Below are 25,928 nucleotides of genomic sequence, written 5' to 3'. Positions count from 1 at the left end.
TTTAACTTTTTAAAAACTATGTTATTTTATTTTATTGACTGATTTTAGAGAGAGAAGGGGGGGGGGAGAGAGAGAGAGAGAGAGATCGACCCGTTCCATTAATTTTTATACATTCATTGGTTGCTTCTTGTATGTGCCCTGACCAGGGGATCTAACCTGCAATCCGGGCATATCAGGATGACATTCTAACCAACTGAGCTACCCAATCAGGACCTTTAATTTTCTTCTGTACAGATTTCTATGTTGTCTGAATTTTCTGAGAGCACGTATCTTCTTTACAAAACAGAAAAGGAAAGAAAAACAGAAAGAAAATAACACGCCCTCTCCAACCCCATCCCTACCTTCATCCCATCGTACACCCAGGCTACCAATCATGTCATTTGAGGGTAGGTGACATGCAGCCTCACGTTGGGGGAACCGTGGCCTTGGGTCTGCACCCTGAGCTGTGGGAGCTGGGTCCTGCTGGGCTCTGGCTAGGAGGCATCCTAAGTGAAGCTAAATCTTTTAATGGGGATGTGTCAGAGAACCCCTTTGCCCTTGAACTCCTTTACCCTCATGAAGCCAAGCAAGGGTCTCATTGTAACAGGCCATGCAAGGCCTTTCCTTTCAGAAGCATCACTTGAGGCCAATCTCTGGCCTGGCCAGGAGGGCAGAGGTCTGGGTGCTGGCTCCAACAGCCCAGGACCAGAAGAAAGGCACACACATGGGTGGGGGTCAGAGGACAGCTGGGCAAAGGGAGGGTCAGCTGAGCAGTTCACCTCCATGTGCCTGGTTGCCAGCCTGTGCTTGGCACACAGCAGAACTCAGTAAATACCTGAATGACTGGGGGACTTGGTGTATCTTTCTGCTCCGGAGCGCTGCTGATGGTGAAGGGGTGCCACTCGTAGTGAGCGATGGTGGGGATGTTCAGTTACAAGTAGTCACAGGCCTGTAGTTGAAAAGAGGGGGTCTCTTGATGAGGAGATGAGTCACCTGGGGAAAGAAGGAGGTCAGCATCATTCCTCTGCCATAAACCAGGCCAGCCTGGTGTGCGCTAGCTGCCAGGGCAAAGAGCAGCATGTGGAGGCAGCCAGGCGGAGTAGCTGGCTGCGGTGATTGTGCCAGTAGGCAGAGGTCAGTGGGCGAGGACAGTGCACGTGTCATTGGGTGGTGGGGGACTTCAGCCAGTGGGCAGCACTGCGAGAAAGGGGATCCACTCAGAATGATGTAGTGGGGCAGACTGGGGAGGAGAGGAATCCACGTGGGTTATGATGGGCACTGCCAGAATCTGAACCTAGAGACCCTAATCCCGCTGCAGCCCACTAACTCTCTGGAGCCTTGTGGCAAGCAGATCAGCTTCCTTTTTTTAAATATATGTTGTTGTTTTTGGAGAGAGGAAGGGAGAGGGAAAGAAAGACAGAAACCTCAATGATAAGAGAATCATTGATGTTTCCTGCTCGTCCTGCTTCCTGGACATCCCCTACTTGGGGCATGTGCCCTGACCAGGAATTGAACCATCATCTCCTGGATCATAGGTCAACGCTCAACCACTGACCCACAGTGGCAGGGACAGATTAGCTTCCTTTGACAGTAGGAAACAGAGAGGGCAAGCAACCTGCTTCAATCACACAGCTATGTGGAGCTGGGATGGAACTGTGGTCTGTCTGATGTCACATCTGTGACTATTTTTATTACCTCTCCTTACTTCCCAACTGAACAAACAAACAAACCCAGCAATCAAAAAGGATGGAAGAATTTGAGCTCTGTTGTGGTAAATAACCCATAAGAAAGTTAATACACAAAAAGAATGAACTACAAAATGGGTACTGTTCAGAGCTTGGGACAAACTTGGGTCTGTTACACTTTATTTATATTATTTCTCCACAGCCCTTATTACCTATTACTCTACTTTATGTGTTTTTTAATTGGTGTAAGTTCCGTCTCTTCATCTGGAATGCAGCCCCAGCAGGGCACTGCCCTTATTCAGAACAGTGCCTGGTACATAGCAGCTGCTCAACCAAGTTGAATACATGACTGTCTGCTAATTGCTTGTGTGATCCTAGGCATGCTACTTCAGGTGAAATAGCTTTAATTTACTTTTGTAACTTTAATTCTTTTATAACTTTAATTTCCTTTTACAAATATACCAGTGCTGTAAAATTCACTGGTATATTTGTAAAAATGCCCAGCACATAGTAGGTGCTTGCTACTGTGAATTGATTCTGAAGAGACACAGTGGAAAACGGAGGCATAACTATAGCTGTCCCCCGCGGAAAAGTGAGGGAGAGGGGGCTGAGCTGAGTCGAGTTGGGGAGGCGCGAGGGGCTGTGGCGGGAGAGCCCAGGCCACTCTTCGCACCTAGAGTCTGAATCGGCATGGAGACAGGGCCGTGCGTACCTGAGTCAGGTCCTCCGTGACACCGGGGAAGCGCTGTGGCGCATATGGAAGGTGATGTCGCTGCTGCAGTCCTTACCCGCCGACTCTAAGAGACCCAGCGTGAGAGGGTCCAGCTTCTCACCCGACAGCGAGGTGGCGCTCTCGAGCAAGCACGGCTGCAGCAGGGTGCGCAGCGTCAGCTTCCATGGAGCCATTGCCTGTCCCAAGAGGGGACTGAAGGGGGGGGGTCTGCGCCGGGACCCCACTAAGTACCTGCAGACACCCTGCCTTGCTCAGTCATTGCGTAGTGAACTTTTCCTGTTCACCTACCTCAGTCTTCCTGCCAACCAATTCCCTTTCCGGGTATAGACCAGACAGTCAAACCAGTGTGTCACTCTCAGCTCACAAACCCTCCATGGCTTCCTATTGCCAAGCTCAGCAGAGATAAACCCCTCCCCAAGCACGGAGAATCTTGGGCCTCGGTGCATGCCTTGCTGAAAAATCTGCAGCCTCCTCTTTAAGTACCACTCAACATCTAAGACCAACTGTCCAGAAGATACACTTGCTTACATAATCTGTAGAGAGCTATGTGACCAGAGTTTCAATTATCCAGAGGCAAATTGTATGCGAGGTGATGGTGAGGGGAGGAGTTTCCTGATGTTTCCCAACTTGTAGCAAGCTCTGCTCATCCATGTTGTCCTAAGAGGCCACAGCTGGTCACTCAGGTCCAGAATATGGCCTTATGTGAATATGAGTGGCTAAAACTGATGTGAAAGGGAAGCCAAAACTATCAACTGAGATGAGATTTGGGGCTTTTCCTTTTCATATATATTTTCATTCTTCAAAATCAGCAGGACCCTTGATTAATGATTTCTTGGCCTGCTTTGGATATGACACACATGAAGCAACATGCTTCTGCCCCTTACTACCCGTGTGATGGTGAGCTGTAAGTCCTACATAGCAGTGAATGTTATTTTGCTCATCTTGAAAATGAGAATAATAAATCTTCCCTTTCAGAATTAATTATCTTCAAGGATGAGAGATAATTAATTATAAAGCAGTTAACGCAGTATCTGAAAGAAGGTGGTTGCATACAAATGGAAAGTCTTATTGGCTCTGTAATCATCATTTGGGCCAAAGTGAAAGTCTGTAATCACATTGCAGAGCAGAATCTAACACATCACTCTCTAGCCACACCTCCTGTCCTCAGCTTTTCTAGTCAAGAGCCACCATGCAAGAGGCTTCAGATCATATCCAGAGGAGCAGTCCCTCCCCTAACCTCCTTCACACCCTCTTGTTCATCCAGCTCTATTCCTCCTCGGCCATTTGCAAATCCAGGGACTTCCTTCACAATTATTCTCATGCACACATTCTTCTTCTTTATCCCTCTGTCCTTCTATTCCACGGACCCTAAAAATATCCCATCCCTGGGTGAATCCAACCACCTGTTTTCTCCTTCCTTGTACCAGGGCAGCTAAGTGAACATTGCTGAAGAAAATCACCCAGGAGGGCAGGAATTGTTTGATCCCCAGCCACAGCAAGGCTTGCAACTTGCCCACAGTCCCCTCCTGCTCCTCTGGTAAAGTCATTCTCCCCCTGTCTGCAAGGACCACTTCTTACCTCCATGCCCATCCAATCACTCCTTCCCTGGCTCTCAGTGAAAGCTGGAGCCTTTGGAAGGGAATGCCCTCTAGTTCTTGCTGTAAAACTACAAACCTCCTTATATCTGCCCTGCCTTGTCTTCCTCCCCATCTCTGTCTGCAAAAGAAGGTGAGCGTGTTGCAGGCCTGTGTTCCCCCGGTTACAGGCCAACCTCTCCATCTGAGGTTGTCGAAAAACCTCAGGTGTGAGCAAAGCTTGGTGGTCAGAAAGCAATCAGTGAAGTGGGCCCCATGGTGACTGGAGTGGGATCTGAGGAAGATACCCAGGAAGCAGCATGGTCAACTGCCCATGGAGTCAACTGGGGAAATGGGTTCCAGGAATGAGGCCTGGCTAGATTGAGTCAGGTGGGGATGAGAGAGAGAGAAACCCCACAGGCCAGAGAGCCTTGCCCAGCAGCAGGTCTGCAGGTAGGCTGAGCTTTTTAGGAGGGAAATCCAGCCCTGTGACTGCCCTGCTCAGCACTCTTCGATGGTTTCCCGTTGCTCATTGTACTGAGACTCCAAACCATGGCTTCCGGGGCCTGCACAGTCTGCCTCACCCACTATTCCAGTCTCATTGGATGCCCCTTTCCCATTTCAGTCTCTTTTCTCCTGATTATTCCAGCCCTTCAGAGACCCTTTAAGCTACAAAGTCACCAAAGATGTAAAAACCAGTATATTCATTGCAGTATAATTTATAATGCCCCAGGGCAAAAAGAAGGGGGAGGGACAACGGAATCCTCCATTTTGGTAATAGGGTTTGAATAAATAATAATAAATAACAGTTGATACCTATAAAGAGTATCCTGTGCTAGGTACTGCTCGGAGTTTAGCTAAATTAACTAATTTAATCCTCAGATCAATCTCATGAGTATGTACTATTATTATGATCATTATTCTCATGTGATAGGTGAAGAAATTGAGGCACAGAGAAGTGAAGTAACTTGCCCAAGGACACATGATTAGTAACTGGTGGAGCTGAAATTTGAACCTAAGTAAGCTGGCCTCAGAGTCAGAGATCTTAACTACTAGGCTACATTACATGAAACATAGGACCACATACGTACAATGGGATATGGAAAATGATGCTATAACTACATTGAGTTACCACTTCACACCCACCAGGATGGCTTTTATAAAAAAACTGAAAATAAAAGAATGCTGACAAGGCTGTGGAGAAATTGAAACCTTGTGCATTGCTGGTGGGAATGTAAAATGTTACAACTGCTGTAGAAAAGAGTATGGTTTCCTCAAAAAATTAAAAATAGAACTTGCATAGGATCCAGCAATTCCACCTCTGGGTATATGCCAAAAGAACTCACATCTGAGTCTCAGAGAGATATTTGTATACTCATGTCCATTGCGCCACTATTCACAACACTCAGGAGGTAAAATCAACCCAAGCGTCTATTGGTGGGTGAATGAATAAACAAAATGTGGCATATACATCAATGGAATATCAGCCTTTTAAAATATGGAATCTCGTCACCTAGTACAACAAGGATAAACCTTGAAAATGTTACGCTAAGTGAATAAGCCAATCATAAAATAGCAAATATTATGTGATTCCACTTATATGAGATACCTATAATAGCCAAATTTTTAAATACAGAAAGTAGAATGGTTTCCAAGGACTGCATGAAGGGAGAATGAGAGTTAATGTATAATAGGTACTGGGTTCAGTTTGGAAAAATGAAAAGTTCTGGAGATGGTGGCAATGGTTGCACAACAGTGTGAATGCAGTTAATGCTGCTGAACTGTATACTTAATATGGTTGAGGTGGTAAATTCAATGTCATATTTACTACAATAAAAAATGATGTTATAAAGCAATATATTCTTACATGATTGAATGTTCCTATTGTTTAGTGATAAAAGTATCCTGTATAGTATAACCCTGTTTAGTTGAAAAAATGTGTGTGGTGTGTATATGTATGTGTGTGAGTGTGTGATCAGTTAGAAGACAGTAGAGAAAAATGTTATGAGTAATTTTTGGTTTCTTCTTTAAACCATTTTGTATTGTCTAAAATGTTCACAGTGGGCTTGTTTTATTATTGTTATAAGGAAAAAGCAGCAAAGAGATTTTTTTCCCCAAACATGGAAAAAGACGAAGGAAAGCTCTGTTTTCAGGTGTGTTGAATCAAGGGCTTTTGTTTCCTGAGCCAGAACCTCCTCTTCTCCCCCACTCCCCACAAAAGGAGGTAGGGACCAGACAGAAAGATGGGGGAGGGGTGCACAGAGGAACCATCAGCCTCACCTGCAGAAAACAGCCCTGTGTTGGGCACAGCTCTGAGATGGGCTGGCCCCCTTTGTTCCCTCCCACTGAGTCCACCCCCCCTGCCCTACAAAGAGCCCTTCCCATCGACGTCATACACCTGGAAAAGGAATTTGAGTTTGTCAATGGGGTTGCCATAGATGAGCAGGGTCAGTGCCCTCTTGCAGCTCCTGGAGGGCGATGGTGCCACTTCCATCCGAGTCAAACAGGGCGAAGAATCGCTCAGCAAAGAAAGACTGTGGCCACAGAGGGGCGGAGACAGGCACATGTGTGAACACAGGGCCTGGGCTTTGAATTCATTCACTGTGTGTGTGTGTGTGTGCATACAACGGGTAATGGAATTCAAGCAGGATTCAGTTTACATCTGCCCATGAGGCCACACCAGGGTGCAGTGTCCATGGCCCATTGCCTGCTGAGAGCAAGTTTGGGTTCCAATGGAAGGACTGTTCAGAGCCCTGCAGTGAGGATGGATTTGTGTCCGGGGCTCAGGCCCCCTTCTGGTTCCTGGGACTGGTCATTTGTGTGGTCTCTCTGTCCCTACATGCCATCATCCCCATCAGCCTTGCAGTTCAGACCTCTGGTGGCCCCTTATTCAACATGGAGAGAGGGTCAGACATAGGGTCCTCCTGCAGGCTCTCCCAGGTCTTTTCCATCCCTTTTGGGGTTACCTCAAGGGATAAGTGAACCCAGGAAGGACTTGTAGAGTGGATGTCACTTGTCTTTTCTTTTACTCGTTTAGGCTGCCTACAGCCTACACGTAAGGCTTGTTCTTAAGTGTCAATTCACTTCATTCATTCATTCATTCATTCATTCATTCATTCATTATGATCATGGCCTGCATAGCCCTTGCTTGCCAGGCCTGGTGTTAGGAGCTGGAAAGGCAGATATTAAGAAGACGGGCTGGATCAGTGTCCCAGCTATGCCATGTCCTGGATGCTTCCCTCGAGGCAGGGAGAGAAGCCTGCAGGGCTTTTGTGTCTGACCTAAAGAAACCAGGAGTTTACCTGAAGCGTGAAGTCAGCTGTGGACAGTCGAGCCTGCCTTGGCTTTACTTTTTCCCCCCTGGATCCTTGAGCAATGCCTTTATCACTCTCTACCATCCTGAATGGCTTTTACCTTAAAACACTTTACAGCCTCCTGTTATGATGGTAATGTATTATTAACCAGATCTTTCTTCCTTCCCCATAATTACAATGGAAGAAGGCAGAGCATTTACAGTTCTTTGCAGTATCTCAACTACCAGCTAGTGAGGGATCCTTCAATCCAAAAAGGGGAATTCAAATGCTCATTGGCTCACTCTTATCAAGGACATAGGCCACCACCAGATGTCAGCTCAGAGGACGATTGGGGAGAAGTTGGCATTTGCAGGCTCACTCCTGCTGTTTCTCTACTAGTGCCGCCACTGTTTGTCAGGCACACAGGCTGTTATGGGGATGGGCAGAGGACCTACAAAACCGAGAGCACTGAGAATGTTGCGGCAGTGAGAAAAGCTCATTTCCTGGAAGGAGGCTTACATTATAGCATCAACTCCACCCCTGAGGCTAGTGGAAATTGTGAGGGCAAATCAGTGATATTTCTTAAGATTTGACAAGCTACTGAATTCCAACTTTAAGTGTTGTTTTGAAGATCACATGAGGCATGACCACCAAGAGGGATGGAAGGCCCCAGTAACAGAGACAGAAGCACCTTCCGATTCTGCTCAGAAGTGGGGACTCGAGCCTGGAGGAAAGCCAGAGAACTGGGAGGGGACCTTTCCTCCTTGTGAGGCACTGTGTCCTGGGAACCAGATTGCTCTACCTCTGTAAATACAGTCCCCACTTATGGAGTGACACTTGCCTCTTTCACATTTAGGGCTGCTTTGAATTCTTGCAGGTTGATCACCCGGTCTTCTCCAGCAATGGTCTCAAACTGGTGTGTCACTCACTGAGGTCACTTGGCATCCTCCTTGGCACTCATGGTGCTGAGAGAAAAAGGAGGCAGGTTTATGAGGTTTGGGATGGCTTAGGGCTTACAGTGGTCCCAGGATCTCTGCCTTCCTCTAACTAGGGCCATGGGCCTCCCATGGGGTTGAATCAGCTTTGGCCATGGAAGAGGAGCTTCCCCACAGGGGTTGCTCTATGTCTTTAAAACCCTGACCCTTCCATTTAGTATCAATGGCCCAGGCTTGTGTCTCTTTAGGTTCTGGAATGATAGGGCCCCAGTGAGATGAACTCCAGACTGTAGGCATAAGGTGGGAGACTAGAACACTCCTGGAGTGCTGTTACCATGACGACAATGACTTTCCCACTCACATTTACACAACTCTCTACTGTTTTCCAAATACTTCCCACCCACTACTCATTTTGGTCTCTGTGACAGTCTGGTGGACTACAACATTTTCTAAGGAGCAAATAGGCTCAGAGCAGTTGAGTAATTCAGCAAAATTTATTCAGCAGGTTAGAGACAGAGCTCATATCCAAGGCCAGTGTTTTTCCCGTCATGCCCCAGAGCCTCTACTCTCTGTTTGAACACTTCTAATACAAGCCACTCCAGGACTCAGACCTCGGGTCTTGACTCTCCAGGTCCAGGGCATCTTCTACAATACCCCAAAGGTACCAGCCATCTAAAACCCTCACAGATGAGCTAGCTATCCAGTGATCTGAACAGAGGTTAGTGATGAAGTGAGGACATCAGGACCCAGCAAACCAAAATGAGGTAGTAAGTGAGGATTTATAGCATCCTGTTGCTATAAATTTTCTTCTGAGAGAATGGCTTTGTCTATATCCCATGAGTTCAGTATAACCTTAAGTGATTTAGCCACAATTGATCCTCATTAGCTGCAGATTCTGTATTTGTGAATTCACCTACTTGCTAAAATTTATTTGTAACCCCCAAATCAATACTTGCGACACTTTCGCGGTCATCGTGGACAGAGCAAAGCAGCGATAAATTTGAGTCCCCAAATGCACACCTTCCCAGCTGAAGTTAAACAAGGCGACATTCTGCCATCTTGTTTCACCTCTCATGCTGTGAGCAAATGTCCTTTTCATGATCTATCTAGTACTGCATGTTTCACATTTTTGTGCTTTCTGTTGGTGATTTTGTGCTTTTATTTTTTAAATATTTCTTTTACAGATTTTTAGAGAGAGAGGAAGGGAGAGGGAGAGTGGAGCTGCGAACCTACAACATTTTGTTGCACAGGACGACACCCAACCAACTGAGCCACAAGGCCAGAGCGTGATTTCGCTCTTGAAAATAGCACCCTAGAGTAGTGCTGAAGTGGGGCCTAGTGTCCCTAAATGCAAAAAGCTTGTGATGTGTCTTGTGGAGAAAACACGTGTTAGATAAGCTTTGTTCAGAAGTGAGTTCTAGTGCTATTGACCGTAGGTTCTATATTAATGATTCAACAATTTATATTTTTAAAGGAGTCTTTAAACAGAAACGCATAAAATAAGGTTATGTATTGATTGTTTGATGAAAAATTTCTGCCCAGATGTTGGCAAGAACCAAAGCCTGTATTTTCCCTAGCAGTCATTATTCAAAAATTTGTAATTCACTGTTTGCAGTGACTTTATAGTACATAACTGACATGAATTACAAGGACTGACTGGACTTGTCTGGAGCACGTGTCTAGATTGGATACCAGGTTCGGTAGTGCACGATTTCTGGTCCCAGTTGACTTGAACTTCGTGAGGTTCAGCCTTACAGGCTCTTGGGAGGTAAGGCCAAGTCTTAAGCCTTGGTCTTTCAACAATGAATGTTCTTAGCTATGAAAATGAGAAATTTTACAAGTGACTAAACAAAGACCCTGAGAGGTTGGTTCCCTGTTCAAAAGAACATAGCTTGCAAATGGCAGACCCAGACTCATAAATTCCAGGGACCCAAAGCTTAGGAGTTCCCTCTATCAGAACTGTTGCAATTGCATGAGAAGTGCCAATTTAAAAAGGAGCCACTTTGGGCTAAACAATTAGAAAGAGTTCTTATTTCCCTCTGACTGGTAGGAGACCAGGCTGGGTGACCAAAGAAGGGGCTTCTGGTGTTGCCACCACAACAACCTAGATTATTGTTAAATTTTTAACTATCCCATGTTTTCCTCCAGTACTTTTTTTCCTAAAATGAAAATGGCTTCATTTGTTGCAGCTAACTTAAACATACAGAAAAATAAAATTGATTTAAAAAAAGAATTAACTGTATTTATAAGTAAAGATTAAAAATAAATGAGCTAACTTCCACTTCAGGAAGTAAAAAAAGAAAAAAATACACATATACACAAATAAAGGGATAAACTAATAAAAAAAAACAAAACTCAAAAAATGATCAAAGTGATAAGTTTATTTTGATTATGGTGATGGCTTTACAGATATATCTACATGTATAAACTCATTAAATTGTTAATTTTAAATATGCAGCTTATTGTACATTAATTATGCTTCAATATAGTGGGGAAAAAAGTTGGTTCTTTGAAAAGACTAAATAGAAAATCAGGATTAAAGAAAAAAAATGAAAAAAATACATTATTATTGACAAAGATAACAGAACTCCAGAAAATGGAGGGCTATACAAATGTAAAAGTATCAAGTACAAATGTTTGGTGAACTTAGAGAAATGAACTAATTTCAAGAAGTAACAACCTGAACCGAGCAATAATCATTCAAGAAATTAGACAGGCAGTTAAATGTCAACCACTTAAAATAATGTTAAGCCCACCTTGTTTTTATAGCTGAGTTCTATCTAATTTTCAAAGAATAAGTCCAAAATCAAACTATCTCAGAATGTAGAAAATAATGATAAGATTTCTAACTTATTTTACAAAACTAGCAAACCAAATCCCCATGAAGATAGTATACAAAAAAATTCTAGACAAATTTAACTTACAGAGATGCAAAACTCAAACTAAAATATAACCAACCTAAATCCTGAAGTCAAATTTAAAAAATAATAATCCTTCATCAGGAAAGGCTTAGTCTAGTAATACAAGGATATGAGTCACTATTAAGAAATCTATCAACAGTCCTCTGCAGCCCAACAGTGCAGCCTACTAAAGAATAGTGGTCCCCCCACTCCCATCCCCCCCAAAAAAGGAAAAGATTAAAAAAAAATAGCGGTCCCCAAGCTCCCTGATGGGTGCCTGTCAGAAACAGGGAGAGACTGCTAAAATGCAACTTTGGGGTGGGACCCAATAATCTGCACATTTAACCAACACCCTGGATGTTTGTGACCCATGACGGGCGGTCCAGGCTCATACCCGGAAAAACGCTGCCTTAAGGGTTAATCAGCCCCCACTTTTTTCACCTCTCAGGACCCCGCAGGAAGATAGTCCACAAAGCAGAGAGAACTCTGGAAAATCAGTGGCATGCAAGTGCTAATGCCGGGAGGGTGGAGATGGATATGTGGTGTTCAGTTCCCTCTTCTCAGGAATACGAGTGCGTCAGCCTGCAGAACGAGAAAGGGACTCTGGGAAGGGGGTGGGGGAGAGACTGGGGCAGCTGGCAACAGGTAGGGGTGAGGGCATGGGGGGGAGGAGGCAGCCCTGAGGGACACAGAAGGCTGACGGGAGCTGGGCATCTTCAGAGCCCAGAGTTCCAGGGAACAATGAGTTCCCAGGGGCCAGAACTGTCCCCAGGAGACCAGGATTTTAGGTCCAGCCTTGCTTCCCACCGAGTAACTCACCCCACTGCACGATAGTTTCCTCATCTACCAAGTGTGACAAGCGTCCCTCCAACCAAGGGCTGCCCTGAAGACCCAGTGAGATGCATTCAGCAAAGTGCAGCTGGCAAGCACTGTACAAATGCTAGCTCTTGTTAATAGTCTGGCATGGCCAATTCTTTTATTTTACAGATGAGAAAACAGGCCTAGAGGGAACTGGTGACTTACCCAAGATTGCACAGCTTGCTAGTAACCAGGCAAGAGCAGAGCTCAGGTTTCCTGACTTCTGTCCCAGGTAGACACAGTCACCCTTTGTAGATCCACCAAAAGGCAAAGAACCACTCACCCTCTGCAGCCTTCAGGGTCTGGCTGGGCTGCGTCGCTTGGCGGGCTCATCCTTTCTCCTGTCTTCTAGACCACAAGTTCCAGGGAAGCTGTTGTCCACACAGCAGCCTGGGTGGTAGAGCCCAAAGCTCACTTCTCCCCAACTCCTCCATTTCCCGACTTTCCTAAATAGCTTGTCACACCCACATCCCCTCTGCCATTCATGGGATTGCTGGTGGTTGGCTTGGTCCAGAGAAATTCCAGTAAGGAAAACTGGTGCAGGGGTGGGGCAAGAATTTCATGACAATGTTGGTTGTCTTTCTTTTGGCCCAGTTTCTTTCACTTTCTCTCCCTCGAGGAGAGAGGGCATGTAAGAGATCTAGAAATGCACCCTGAAAAAAATCACCAACTGCTTGGTGCCAACAAGCTCCGTGAGACTTCACTGATCACATTAACATCAGTTACCAGCAAGAATGTTGAGGTACTTACTCTGAGCTGAGAACTGTGCTAAGGACTTTACATATATTGCTCAATTTACTAAACAACAAAGACATGCTGATGGGCATCAACATCATCATTCTACAGACGAGGAGCGGGTAGGGTAGCTCAGGGGGTGAGGTAACAGGTCCAGGTGGCTTAGCAGGAATTCAACCCATGTTGGAATGACTCTGGAGACTGCGTTTAACTATGCAGGGAGCTAAACTCAGCCAGTGTACTGTGTAAAAATATATTGGAACAGCCATGTGTAGAGGTTTTCGGTCCAAGGAACCTGGGGAAGAAAGGAGGTCTGCAAGCTCTGTTTGTTAAAAATCTAAGAGAAATTATACAATTACTTAGATAAGGCCACCTTGCAATTAAAATTCAAAGTGCTTTTCATTATTTGTCCTGCCTGGTAACAGATCAGCTCAGGCTGATAACCCTGCACATCTGTTGAAGATTAGGACCTCCTACTGGTGATTTTAGATATCTCTGATTAATTTCAAAACATGGAGAAAATAATTTTTGTTTTGTTTCATTTTGTTTTAAAGCAGACTGATAGAAGAAATTTCTCTAATTCTGCAGTCCATGTGGGGTACTTTAAAGGGCTCCTTAGGTGGTAGTCAATTCAGGATTCTTGAGCCCACAGGTGCCCACCAGAAGGCCCTTTGCTGTCACCCCCACATTCCCCTACTCACAGGCTCAAGGGTTCTCATTTGGGCCAATCCCAAGGCAAGATAAAGTCTGCAGGACTGGGGTGATCTGATGATCTCGGGGAATCCTCTCATTCTGACTTGGCAAGTGATTAAATCCATTAGGTCCAAATGGTTTAAAACAAAGTATCAGAAAGAATGAAGAGCATCGTTCTTTCCCCCCACAAGGGTTTGCACTGTGGTGACAAGCATTTGAGGAGTTCAGCCTCATGGTCTTAGCTTAAGCTTGCCTTGTTGGACTGAGAATCAGGATTGGAAAGCCCTTCAAGGTCACAGACTTCAACCAATCTTTTTTCCACTGCAGTCCCTCTCCCGCCCTTCCCCAAGCACACCTGTGGTCGCTGGTCCTGACCTGCATGCCTCCAGTCACAGGGTGCTCACTTGTTTGGAAAACAACCTATGGGGAGGGGCTACTTTGACTGTTCAAATAGTCTTCATACTAGAGTGAAGACAGAAATAGAGAAAAAACAATCTGTTACACAATTTCAGAAATGAAGTATAGAAAATGGAAAATTCTTTTGAAGAAAATGAGCCAAGCAGTAAATATGAATTATGCTTTCAAGTTATGGCCAATTAAGGGAGAAGAAGAGGAAGAAGAGGTGTGACAGAGCTGCCTGTATCGCATTGTCATCGTCATTGTATGTGCTCCCCCCTCCCGGCTACTCCACTAGACTGTGAGCAAGTTCTGTGTCCCAGGAAACTAGCACTGTCCTCAGCACAGTGGGCATTTCACGTACGTTCGTGGAATGAATAGACCAGCCTCCACTGGCTGGCCGGGTGTGGCTCAGCGGTTGAGCGTCTACCTAGGATCCAGGCGATCAGGGTTCGATTCCCGGTCAGGGCACATGCCTGGGTTGTGGGCTCGATCAATGACTCTCTCATCATTGATGTTTCTGTCTCTCTCTCTCCCTCTCTTTTCCTCTCTCTGAAATCAATAAAGATATATTTAAAAAAAAAAAAAGAAATACCACGTGCAGGTCTGGGCACACAAAGATGAGTGAAATAATCCAACACGATAGAGGCAGGTACAGAAGCACGTACAGGGTGGAGAGAGCCAAGGAGAGAGCAACAGGAGGACTTCCCAGGGGAAGTGACTGATCTGAGGTGGGTTTTAGGGTGTTAATCGGAGTTTTCCAGATGGAAAAGGAAATCCTGAGCAGCTGGAGAATCAAATACAAAGTAAACATCATCATAGCAAAAAAAAAAATCGTGAAATCTTCTTTTCCTCATTTCTTGGGTGAAGTGGAGTGTGTTTTCTACATGGTGATACAGAGCTTCTTTGAGATAGCCATGAGTCCAATGAGTTGCTTTTTAGAATAAAGTACTTTTTTCTTTTTGTCAAAGGCATTACAAAGGATTTTGCTCTAGCCCTATCTTGGATTGTTCCTTTATTCTTGGACCTGATTTTAAGTCCTGAGTCTGTAGCCCATGGATTTCCCCTGCTTGCTGTAGTGTAGAGATACTTGCTATGGCCACTTTCCTGTCAGACAAGCCAAGAAAAGCAACTGAGTGTGACGAAGGCCGGAAGACAATGGGTCACTTGCCTGTGCTCCTGCCTGTGGCTGGCTGCCCATTGCCTGTGCCCTGGAGCCCCCTCATTCCCTCATCCACTCAAGGGTTGTGACCTGCAATTATCCCCCTGCTTTCTGTGTCATTTTCCCCTTCTCTGCTCACTCTCCAGCTATTGACCAATTTCTCCTTAATAATAAAATTTCCTGAAAGAGTTACCTATACTCAGTCTCCACTTCCTCATTTCCTTTTTATTTTTTTTTGGGGGGAGCAGGGAGACTGCCCCAATCAGACTCTATCCCCCAAAGAAACCTTCCTTAATAAGATTACCAATAACCTCCTCATTGCCAAGCCCAGTGATCATTCTCAGTCCTCAGCAGCATTTGACAAGGGTGAGTATCTTTCCTTCCAGATCCTCTGTCTTTACTTGATTTCCAGGATCCTGCCCTGTCCTGGTTTCCTTTCTAACTCGCTGACTCCTTCTCAGTGTCCTGACTTATTGATACATCCTGTTCTTTTATCTGACCTTTGAAAGTTGGGCTCAGTGTTCAGACCTTTTTTTTAGTGTAAAATGTTTATATTTAGAATTAGCCAGCTGGACTCAGTTTAGATGATCCCAATTTTGTTGGCAGGGGCCAGTTAAACACATGCCTTCTCGTCTCCATCAGGCCTGATCAGGGTATTGACCTTGGCCAGGTCAGTGTCATAGAGCTTCACAGCCTGTGACCCGGTGCTTGTTGGCCTTGACGCCCACAGCGAACACAGTGTATTGTCGTCTTCTGTCTTGGCTGACTCGGTCCTTAGGGGGAACCTGATGGTGGCGTAGAGGTCGAGCTGGTTGCTCCTGGGGGCACCCTTCTAAGGATATTTAGGCTGCCTTCGGAGCCTCAGTGTCTCCGGCCATCAGATGGTGGGTGACATGCAAATCTGCTTTTTTTATGTGGCCGTGGGTACCTTTCAGCACTGCTTTCTCTGCCTTTCAAGGCTTTGCTTTGGCTTCGGCTTTGGGAGGAGCAGGGGCTTCCTTCTTCACTTGCAGCGCCATCTCTGTGAAAAGGTCTCCTTTATTCTATCTAGATTAATTCCCTCATTAAGCTCATTTAGCTCCATGGTTTTCAAGTGCATCAACAAGAACGTGTCTCCTACCCCAACCTTGGCCTTGAATTGTGGTCTAATAGATCCAACTGTCTACTTAACATCTCCACTTGAATGTCAACATGCATCTCAAACCTAACATGTCCCAAAGTGGACTCATGGTGTCCCTAACTCTGAACCACCCTTGTGTTCCCATCTCAGCAAATGACCCACTCCCCATTCACCTAACTGTTCAGAGGAAGAACCATGGAGTAGCCCTGCCAGTGTGGCTCAGTTGGGTGAGACTCGTTCCATATACCAGGAGGTCGCCGGCTTGATTCCAGGTCAAGTGTGCAGGAGGCAGCTAATCGATGTTTCTGTCTCTCTCTCTCCCTTTCCTTTCCTCTCTCTGAAATCAATAAAAACATATTTTATCCAGAACAACAAAAAGAACCATGGAGAACCACCTATTCCTTTCTTCCCCACCTGCCTGACATCCAACCCACAAGCAAATCCTGTTGCTTCTACATTAGAAATAGATCCAGAATCTGATGGCTCTCTGCAGCTACCACCCCAGCCAAAGCCACCATCGCCGCTCACCTAGACTATTCTGACAGCCTCCTAACTCACCTCACTGTTCCACCCTCAGCCCCTTTAGTCTGTTCTCTACTCAGCTGCCCTGGAATTTCTATTCAAATTTAAGTTAGATAAGGCCACTCCTCTGCTTAACATCTTCAGATGCTTTCTCATCCCACTTAGAATAAACACCAAAGCCCCCCATGGTCCCTTTATAACGTGACCCCATGACTCATCTGCCCTCATCTCCTGCTTTCCCTCCGTCAGTCTGCCCTAGTAACCACACTGGATCCTCAGTATTTCTTGAACAAGCAAGCATGCTTCTGCCCCAGGGTCTTTGTACTGGCTATCCCCTCTGCCTGGAGTACTCTTCTCCAAGAGACCTACCTGGCTAACTCCCTCATCTCCTTCAAGCTTTTGCTTGTCTCACACTTCCTCAATGCAGCGTACCCAGGGCACCCTATTTTAAAATTGGGTCTCACCTCACCCCAAGCTACTGATTCTCATCACCCTGCTCTCCTCTCTTCTTTCCAGACATGTATCACCTTCTCACATGCTATATCACGTGCTTCATTATTACATTTATTATTTTATGTCTGCCTCCCCCCCACTAGAATGTCAGCTCCATGAAGCTGGGGACTTGTGTCAGTTTCATTGGCAGCTGAATCTCAAAAGACTAGAAGAGTGCCTGGACTATAGTAGTCACCCATCAATATTTAGTAAATGGCTGAGGAGGGCTGGCTACATCAGCGTCCCATAGAGGAAGCTCTGCACTCCAGTCCACCATCCACAATGTCCCACTTGCGTTCTAAGGGATGTCAGCAGGAACAGAGGACCAACCAGCTCCAGGCATTAATCAGGAAAGGTGGCGCCTACACCCAGCCAACTCACTGCCTGGCCTGGGAAAGTCACCTCCTCTCTCCAGGACCCAGTCCCTCACCTGCTTGATGGAGATGTTTTCCTCTCTACTCCCTGTCCCAGGACTTAGTATCAGAGCAGAGAGGGACCGGTATTTTTAAAGCCGAAGGAGTTGTCCTCCATGCTGTGCAACTCATGTCTAGGAGAGAGGCCCACAAGGAGCTATTTATAAGCCATTTGCTGAGGATAATTATCCCCCTGAAGTCCTGTCTACCAGTTTTGGTATTCCTGGGGTCAAGAAAAATCAGCAGGCCCTGGCTGGTGTGGCTTAGTGGTTAGAGTGTTGGCCTGCAGGCAGAAGGGTCTTGGGTTCGATTCCCAGTCAAGGACACCGACCTGGGGTGCAGGTCTGATCCCTTGCCCAGTCGGGGCATGTGCAGGAGGCAGCCAATCGATGTGCCTCTGTGTCTCTCTCACATGGATGCTTCTCTCTCTCCCCTCCTCCCCCTCTCCTTTCCACTCTCTAAAAATCAATGGAAAAAACGGGTGAGGGTTAACAAAAAAAAATAAAATAAAATAAAATAAAATAAAATAAGAAAGAAAGAAAGAAAGAAAGAAAGAAAGAAAGAAAGAAAGAAAGAAAGAAAGAAAGAAAGAAAGAAAGAAAGAAAAGAAAAATAAGCAGAACTCTGACATAACTAGGGTTTATTCTAATGAGATGAAATATTGTTATTCCCCACCCCTCTGGGCTGAAATGAGCTCATGAAAGCAGGGCAGTTAAGGTCACCTAATATCATTGCAAGTTTCATTAGCATTCTGACTGATACATGAAATTCAGAGGACGTGAAGTTTCACCAGTTTTTTGTATCTCCTATTTAAGCCCTGGAAGGCTGGGGCCCACCTTCCTCTTCCTGTATCTTCTGTGGGGCTCAGCCGACCAGTGGGTGCTGCTCCATCAGTGGGTGCTGATTTTGGTCCTGGTCAGTTTCCTGGGTTAGTCACTGTCCCTTGGCTGGAGGAAAGTGTGCAGAGAGCAAACACTGTGTCTGCCTCGAGCAGCAGGTTTCTCAGGGAGCCTGGGGTTGCAGTGAGCATTTGCAGAACACCTCAAACTGCAAGGTGCTTCTGCGAACACGGCCCAGGAGCTCCCGACCAGACGTCAATGCGATGGGCTTCTGAATCTGTTCATCAGACAAATAAGCGATGGGCTTCTGAATCTGTTTATCAGACAAATAAACGGAGGGGCATGGCCTGGACCAGACTGCTCTGAGCCAAGCTAGTGCTGCCCAGTGTCCCTTCTGTCAGTAGCAAAGACCTACCCTCTGTTGGAGAGTTTGAGCATGCCTTGCTCATTTCTAGCACAGAGACTTTGCAGGGGAAAAAGCCCACCTCCTCCTGGAGGCCCTTTCTGCTGTCCCCAGCCCAGAGTTACACTGTGTTCCTATAGCCCTTTCTGTCCACACCACAGATTTGGCCTGAACCCATGCTGTCTTGCAACATCTCATACCTTTGCTTTGTGTGGTAACTTGGTGCTTCTGTCATCCTTTAACTTTTTGTGTGTACCTCTTCTCTCTCTAGCTAGCCTGTCAGCTCTAGGTAGGCAAGAACCATTTTCACTCATTCCCTATTCATTCATTCTTTCCTTCAAGAAATATTCTATGCCATTCAAGAGATAAATCAATGATCAAGGGAGACATGGTTCCTGCCCTCATAGCGTTTATGTTCCTTATTTACCCCCACAGGACCCGGTAAAACCCACCTATGACCGTCAGGCAAGAGTTAACAGTGACGGCATCTGGCCAGCAAGTTGCAGCAACATGTGTCCCTTTGATCTGATCAAAGCTGAGTGGGAACTATTCTTAAGCAGAAAACAGGAAGGACCACAGAGGCAGGGCCTGTGAGGGGCAGCTTCTGGATGACAAGCCGAGACAAGAATTCCTTTTGGGCCCTGCCCCCATGACATATGGGGAGCCCCACCCCATAAAAAGGTTGGAGCCCTTAAGCCCTGCAGAGGCCTACAGCTTACCAGGGGAACCTTTCATGGCATGGATGGGGAAACTGAGGCACCCAGAGGGTTGTGGTTGCTCTGGTCCTGGGCTCCCAGTGCAGAGCTCTTTTCTAGGACCCCACTGAGGTATGATTTCCTGCTAAAGGAAAGACTTGTTTTCCTACTTAGCTGTTGGGAGCAATTCTAGTACACGGGAGTATAGACGTGGAAAAGAGAGAGGCTTGGGGGTGCGGGAAATTCACAATTTCAAATATCTTACAATAGCAGGAAAACACTCGTGCTCTGGTTCTGAGCATCACCTCTGCACCCACGCTGGGCCAGAGGCAGGAAGGAGGGGGTGACTTACACATGGTCCTATGCTCAAGGAACTCACAGGAGACAGCTGGTTGGCAAGCGTGGCCAGCAGGCCCCGTGATGGGAGTGAGACCAGTGAGTGAGTGAGGAGGGCTGGCCCTGAAAGGCCCTCTGCCCTCCCTCGCAGCCCTCACCCTCACTAAGCCTGAGCCCTTTGTAGGGTGGGGGTCACATCTGCCCTGCCTACCAGGCCACAGTGGTGAGGATTGAGTGAAATACCAGAGGAGGAAACACCTGGCCCAGGACAGACACTCAGTCTACTTTCACTCATTCTGAAGGTGGTTCCAATTATTCTCAACCACCTCCATTGTTTCCCAAGTTCCAGAGAAAGAACCTTAATGAAGCAGAAAGAACTGCGCGCACAGGACCCCAACTGCCCGCCCAGAGGCCATGGCCCTGACGCCCAGCTCACTAACCACCCACAGAACTGGCACTTGGGTCCGCCGCTTGATGCCTGAGGCCAACCTGCTTCCTTTCCCTGTTCCCCCATTTTTCTTATCTGTATGGAGGTAGGAAAACCAGGTAAGACCCACATCCATGAAGTTGTTGGGCTTCTCTGAGATGCCACAAGCACAGCCCTAGCAGGTGGCACTGGGTCTGTGCTAACTCCTGTCCCCCTCCCCTTCTCCTTCCTGGGGGAGCTGGTTCAGACAGTGTGGGGCAGAGTCCTGAGGCCGCCCACTTCCCTCCCAGTCCTCTGCCTCCTTAGCACAGGGGCCCCACTTCCTCTGCAACCATTGGAAACACATGTGGCGAGGGCCAGCTGCCACTGCCACCACCATTCAGCTCAGGAGACAGGTGACGTGTGTGTGAGACACACTTCTTTTTGTCAAAAAGGGCAATGGATGGGAGCGGGTTGCTGTGGGGACCCTGCTGCTGAAAGAGGCCCACCTCCATCCTCCAGCTCTACTTCCACTTTCACTCTTCAAGTCTAGAGACTTATGGAAATTAAGTCTGAGTACAGTCTTGGAAATGATTTATTCCAGTGGCTTTCAAACACTTAAAATTAATTTTTAGCTATGTGGATAGAATTTTAACTGACACCCTCCCCTCCCAAATGTGTATGCTGATTTTTTTTCTATGAAAGATTTAGTGCAACTTTTTCTTTCTAGATGGGGACACTCAGGCCCACAGAGTGGCTGTATCTTCCTGGAGGTAACTCAGGAGTTGTTCAAGCTTGGGCTAGAACCCTGGTCCCCTAATGTAGGGCCCTTCCCACCAGCCTCCACACTGGGGAGGTGACTGTGAAATGTGAAACTTGGCTCTGCATCTGAGAGGTAAGGAGCAAAAAGGCAGGGGGAGCTCTCGCAGTGTGAGTGGGGAAAGATTCTTAGGCAGACCCAGGAACTCTGTCAGTTTGCCTTATCTGGTTTCCTAAGAATTGGTTCTTGGAATAAGGGTTGGTTTTTGGAAGAAATAAAACTATTATTCTTGCCCTTTGCTTTTTAGAGGTGCCAAGAATCATCAGGCTTTGGGAGTCCCAGAGGAAGAAAATATGAGCTTTGTGGGTGAAAAAATAACCTCACAGGGTGATCTGGTCATAAATTCTTAACTGGGCAGGTCATGGTCAAAGATGTTCACCAAAGCAGACTCGCCTTTCCCTGCCTTTCTCTACTTTGCCATGTGTTTTCCATTACCCGCCTTCCCATTTCTTAATTTAACTCTATATAGTTTGTACCCACAGGAATCACAACATGAACGACAAAGTGTTATTTTAGGGCAGCGACCTCAGCCTATTCCCAGAACACTGGTTCCACCAGAGAAGCAGTGGGACATCTGGTGATTCAGTGCATATTGTCATCTCACAGGTTCCATTTTGACCAAACATGTTCTAGCCAGCTGACAAGGGTGCATTAGTTCCCTCCAGGCTCTGAGCTCACCTGGACCTGCTTCTTAAATCCTGGAGATACAGAGAGGTTGGGGCTACAGCAGCATGGTACAGTTTGGGAAATTTCCAGCCAGAGTCAGGCCCTGGATTTTAGCACCAAGCGTATCATAGCTCCCCTCCTCATTTCTTCACTTGGTGAACTCCTACATAACCTTCAAGGGCCACTGCAAATGTTCCCTTCCTCAGCACACTTCTCAAGAGACCTAACTTAGTTCTCTCCTCTAGTTCTCACTCCACTTTACTTTTACTCTATCCAGAGATAGTTTAACTGAAAGAGAACTTATTAAGAATTTAATGTAGCACAATAATTTATTAAGAAATGAACTTATGACATTTATTGTTTTTATTGACTCACCAGGGAAAAACCAAAGCTTTCTGGAGCCCACCTCTTGGAGAGTAGCCTAATTTTCTTCTTACAGACTATGGGTTCTCTAGACCCTAAAGAGCAATAAACAATTCTTCCTACTTCTGGGTCTGAGAGAGGAAGTTGAGTGGGCCAGGAGGGAGCCTGGTGTGAGAAGAAGCTGCCCTGAAGACAACCTCTGAATGGGACTTTATGTTTAGAAAACAATGGAGGCAATTAAGCCAGATTGTCCCAGAGGGGAGGAGAATGGGCACTTGGTGCTCCAAAGTAAAGACATTTTTAGATAAAGAACATTTGTCTTTAGAGAGTGTACACCTTGCAGCACACAGCACTGAGCATAGTGTCTTCCTGAAATAACACTGCTGACTTACTCACACACTAGTGTTGGAGACGATTTTTAAATATTCAGAACCCAGGTTGATGTGAAAATGCTATTGCCTGGGGGTCGGGGGGTTGGTTTGTCCAGGCCCCCTAGACAGAAGGCTGGGAAGGCCAGGCCTGCATCTTGTATCACCAAGAGCAACAGCTGCCATGGCAACTAGAGGCTGCCCAACCCCCTTTTTCAGACCCACCCCAAGCATAAATCTTCTTTCATAAACAAGCCCTTCCACTGTTTCTGCGCAGCTAGGTTAACACACCTTTGAAATGCTCCCTTTCAGACCCCTTAATAAAGCACCTAATCTTAACTACCCTGTAATCCCATCCCTGCAGGGCTTCCTCCCACCTTCATGTAATCTTCTTTCCTTCATTAAAAGAAACTGCAAACTGTTATTCTTGGGAGCATTTATCTCTGTCTGTTAAGAACTTGCTTTCAGGCGTATCCTCTTTTTGACTCAAATTTTTATAAAAATTCTTTACAGGTTTGGACATTCTTACATTGACACAGCAGTGGTTCCTAAACTTCTTTGTTAAAAATACAGCTTATTCTGATCTCCTGTTGGAGATTTAGATTTAGCCCATTTGATGTGGGGAGGTTATTATGACAAGGAGAAGATACAACTAGTATTTGAGAGCAAGGGCTTTGGTTTGAGAACCAACTCTGCTCCTTACTAGCCTTATGAACTTGCTTAATCTCGCCAAGACTCAGTTTCTTGGTCTGTAAAGTGGGGTAATAATGTCATCCATTATGCTAATATACACTAAAGGAAGTTCAACAAAATAGTTGAGGGCATGCACTCCAGAGTCACACTACCCAGATTCAAATCTGCTCCCCTACTTACTAGCTCTGTGACCTTGTGCTTTACTTCTCTGTGCCTCAGTTTCTTCATCTATAAAATGGGAGTGATACTAGTATCTCCCTCAAAGGGCTGTTAGATTTAAGTGTTCATACTTTTAAAGTTCAGAAGAGGGCCCGATGAAGAGGAAGGACTCCATCAATGGCAGCTGCTGCTGTTATTGATACTGTTATCATCACCACCACATTGGCAAGGGAAAAAGAGGCTTTCACTAGGACAGTGGCAGTAGAACCAGATAAAAAGGAACATGGACACAGCATTTAAAAGATGAGCTCTGAGGGGCAGCAAGAATGAAAAAAGGAGAGCGTGTTGACCTTCCTCTAAACACTTGGTGGTGAGGGCAGTCCTGGCTGTGCTGCTGGCTTTTGAAACCGGACACAATGGGTCCGGGCTGCCTGTCACTACTTGAGCCAAATTAAGCAGAGACAAGGTTGAGTCATTAATGAGCATTTATTCCAATAACGTTGGCAGTACGGGGAGAGCAGGCAGTCACCCTGAAAATTCTGCTCCCCCATCTCCTACTAGCCGGCTGATTATATAGGGACAGGGAAGAGAGGCTGCGTGCAAAGGGGAAGGGGGGCGGGGGTGCCTACAGGGTCTGTGGTCCCCGCGTCTCCTTCCAGGATCTTGAAGTCTGATAATAAAGTAGTTAATTTTCAGTGGTGTTAAAACCCAGCCCCACCAGTTCCTGGGACTGAGAATGGTCAGCTTTCCTGAGGCAAACTCTAGGAGGGGACCTGCGTCCAGGCACAGCAACCAAGTCAAAGTGCACTCCAACCTTTGTCTATTCTCAAAATGCATTTTCTTTTCTGAGCAACAGACCCATCCAGGCCCCAAGGTGTCTCTTATCTTTTCACAGCTCTGTTTTTCTTCATGCGGCGCAGCCTCCAGTTTCCCAGCGTCTGTAAGAAAACTTATCTACAGTTAGTAAGGTGAATAATTATTAAACAGCTGTGGCTCTGTTCTTATTATGTGCCCTTCCCCACTATCACTTTCAGGGCGATTCAAGGCCCTCCCCTCTATTGACCTCAGTCTTATCATCTATAAACTGAGGGTCTTAGAGCAGCCTGCCTTGTGGATCTCCAATTTTAACACACTGAGAGTCTAAGAGATTTCATGCTGATGTTAAAAGGGAATTCCTGTGTTTGCTGGTGAGTTGGGGCATCCTCCTGTTTTCCCAAAGTTGTCCTATTTTAGGCTTTCTGAAGGACATGTTGATTTTTCAGCACCACATTGGCACAGATTTATGGAATCTGGGCAGGGAAGGGCCTTTTGTGTCTGAAAATGAAACCTAAAGTCTACTGGTTGACACATCCTTCAGATCCTATCTTAGTTGGAGCAATGGAAAGCTCATCTCACCACACGCCACCCCCACTTCAAGAATGTCAGCATGGCCTCTGAGAAGCTATGGAAGAAAAACAAATGCAAAAAGTTTCGTCCTTTCCCCATCTCCTGCCACCTATATAGGGACCAAGTATCCAGGATTGAGGGATCCAGGTCAATGGAAATGGCCACCCAGGGTTGGTTGCCTGCTCAGCTAGCTTCTGCAGACCTGGCTAAAGATGGAAGCACCCCAACCTACTGTAACAAACAAATTCAGAATCCTGCCTCCAACTCCTAATCATTTCTTCAAAACAAGAGTGCAGGGATGTCCATAGCAGCCAGATTATTTGGCAATGAACACTGCTTTTGCTCCTGATCTAATTTAGTATTAGATTTCCAGCTAATGCTGAGATGATGGAGACTCTCACCCCTGCTACAGTTAATGATGAAGCCCAGCAACCAGGCCCTCCTCATGACTCCTGGAACATGCCCACAGAGGAGGAAAATCTGCTTCCATAGTGGAAAAGGTACCTTGCCTAAAAAAAGTTTACATTAAAAACAAAGCAAAGCAAAATCTAAAGAGTCAAAGCTATTGCCAGTTCTTTGTGCTGCTAAATGTAAACCCCAAGGAGACTGACAAATGCTTATCAGAGTCTCTTTTATGCATTTTGAGCTGTGAAGGTGGACCCCGAACTTGAGGTAGAATTGGGTTCCAAGCTAGAAGGCGCTGGGATTTTGGGTTGAAATCAGGCAGCTAGAGATGAGAGAGTTGTGAAGAGGTTGTGGAGGGTCCAAGAAGGTGGTGGCAAGCTGAGGCCAAAGAGGAGGCTGGCTAGCAAGCGACTCCTCTTGGTGAGGAATGGCAAGTGAACTTTAGAGCAGTGTGTTCTTCGAGTTTGCTAAGAACTGTTAAAAATCATCTATTGTTGAACTCAGTCAAGATGGCAGAGCAGGCTATACCACAATAGTGAGAAAGGGAAGAAGGGTATGGCAATCTCTATTTTTCTTTCCCCCAAATATGTTTTAGTCATTTGATACTGTTGCACTAACATTTGATACTATTTGATATTGTTGAATTTTAACTATCTTCTGGGGTTTTCACTGAAAGTAGCAAAATAAAGTATAATATTGTGCTTACAAAAAAAGAAAAGAATTATTTACTGTTAAAAATGTACTGTTGAGAACTGCTGTTACTATCACTTATTGTTAAGAACTCCTCTCAAAACAAATGTGTGTAGCTGAGTCTGCTTTTCTCAGCCCATTGTATTACTGGGAGTTCTCCAAATTAAATTCCATGTAGCATATACTGTTTATTAAAAGATAATACAATA

General features: G+C 45.9%; 1 protein-coding gene across 1 annotated transcript in view; it reads right to left on the bottom strand.

The window, feature by feature from the left end:
- NOX5 (NADPH oxidase 5) overlaps positions 1-12,290 on the bottom strand; it is a gene marked incomplete at both ends in the record, with an annotated part of 34,787 nt that extends 22,497 nt beyond the window's left edge. The window contains 12 exon segments of the mRNA XM_081126522.1: positions 815-910; positions 916-972; positions 1,020-1,121; positions 2,400-2,550; positions 2,552-2,589; positions 4,161-4,266; positions 6,341-6,426; positions 6,428-6,505; positions 8,106-8,191; positions 8,194-8,200; positions 8,202-8,229; positions 12,241-12,290. Coding sequence (XP_080982648.1) covers positions 815-910; positions 916-972; positions 1,020-1,121; positions 2,400-2,550; positions 2,552-2,589; positions 4,161-4,266; positions 6,341-6,426; positions 6,428-6,505; positions 8,106-8,191; positions 8,194-8,200; positions 8,202-8,229; positions 12,241-12,290 — 885 coding nt within the window.
- Between the last annotated feature and the right edge of the window lie 13,638 nt (positions 12,291-25,928).

The sequence above is a fragment of the Miniopterus schreibersii genome (assembly GCF_964146895.1).
Source record: "Miniopterus schreibersii genome assembly, chromosome: 1".
In the NCBI taxonomy this organism is placed as follows: domain Eukaryota; kingdom Metazoa; phylum Chordata; class Mammalia; order Chiroptera; family Miniopteridae; genus Miniopterus; species Miniopterus schreibersii.
Note: the sequence above shows the minus strand (reverse complement) of the source record. Positions and strands in the feature narration are given on the sequence as shown.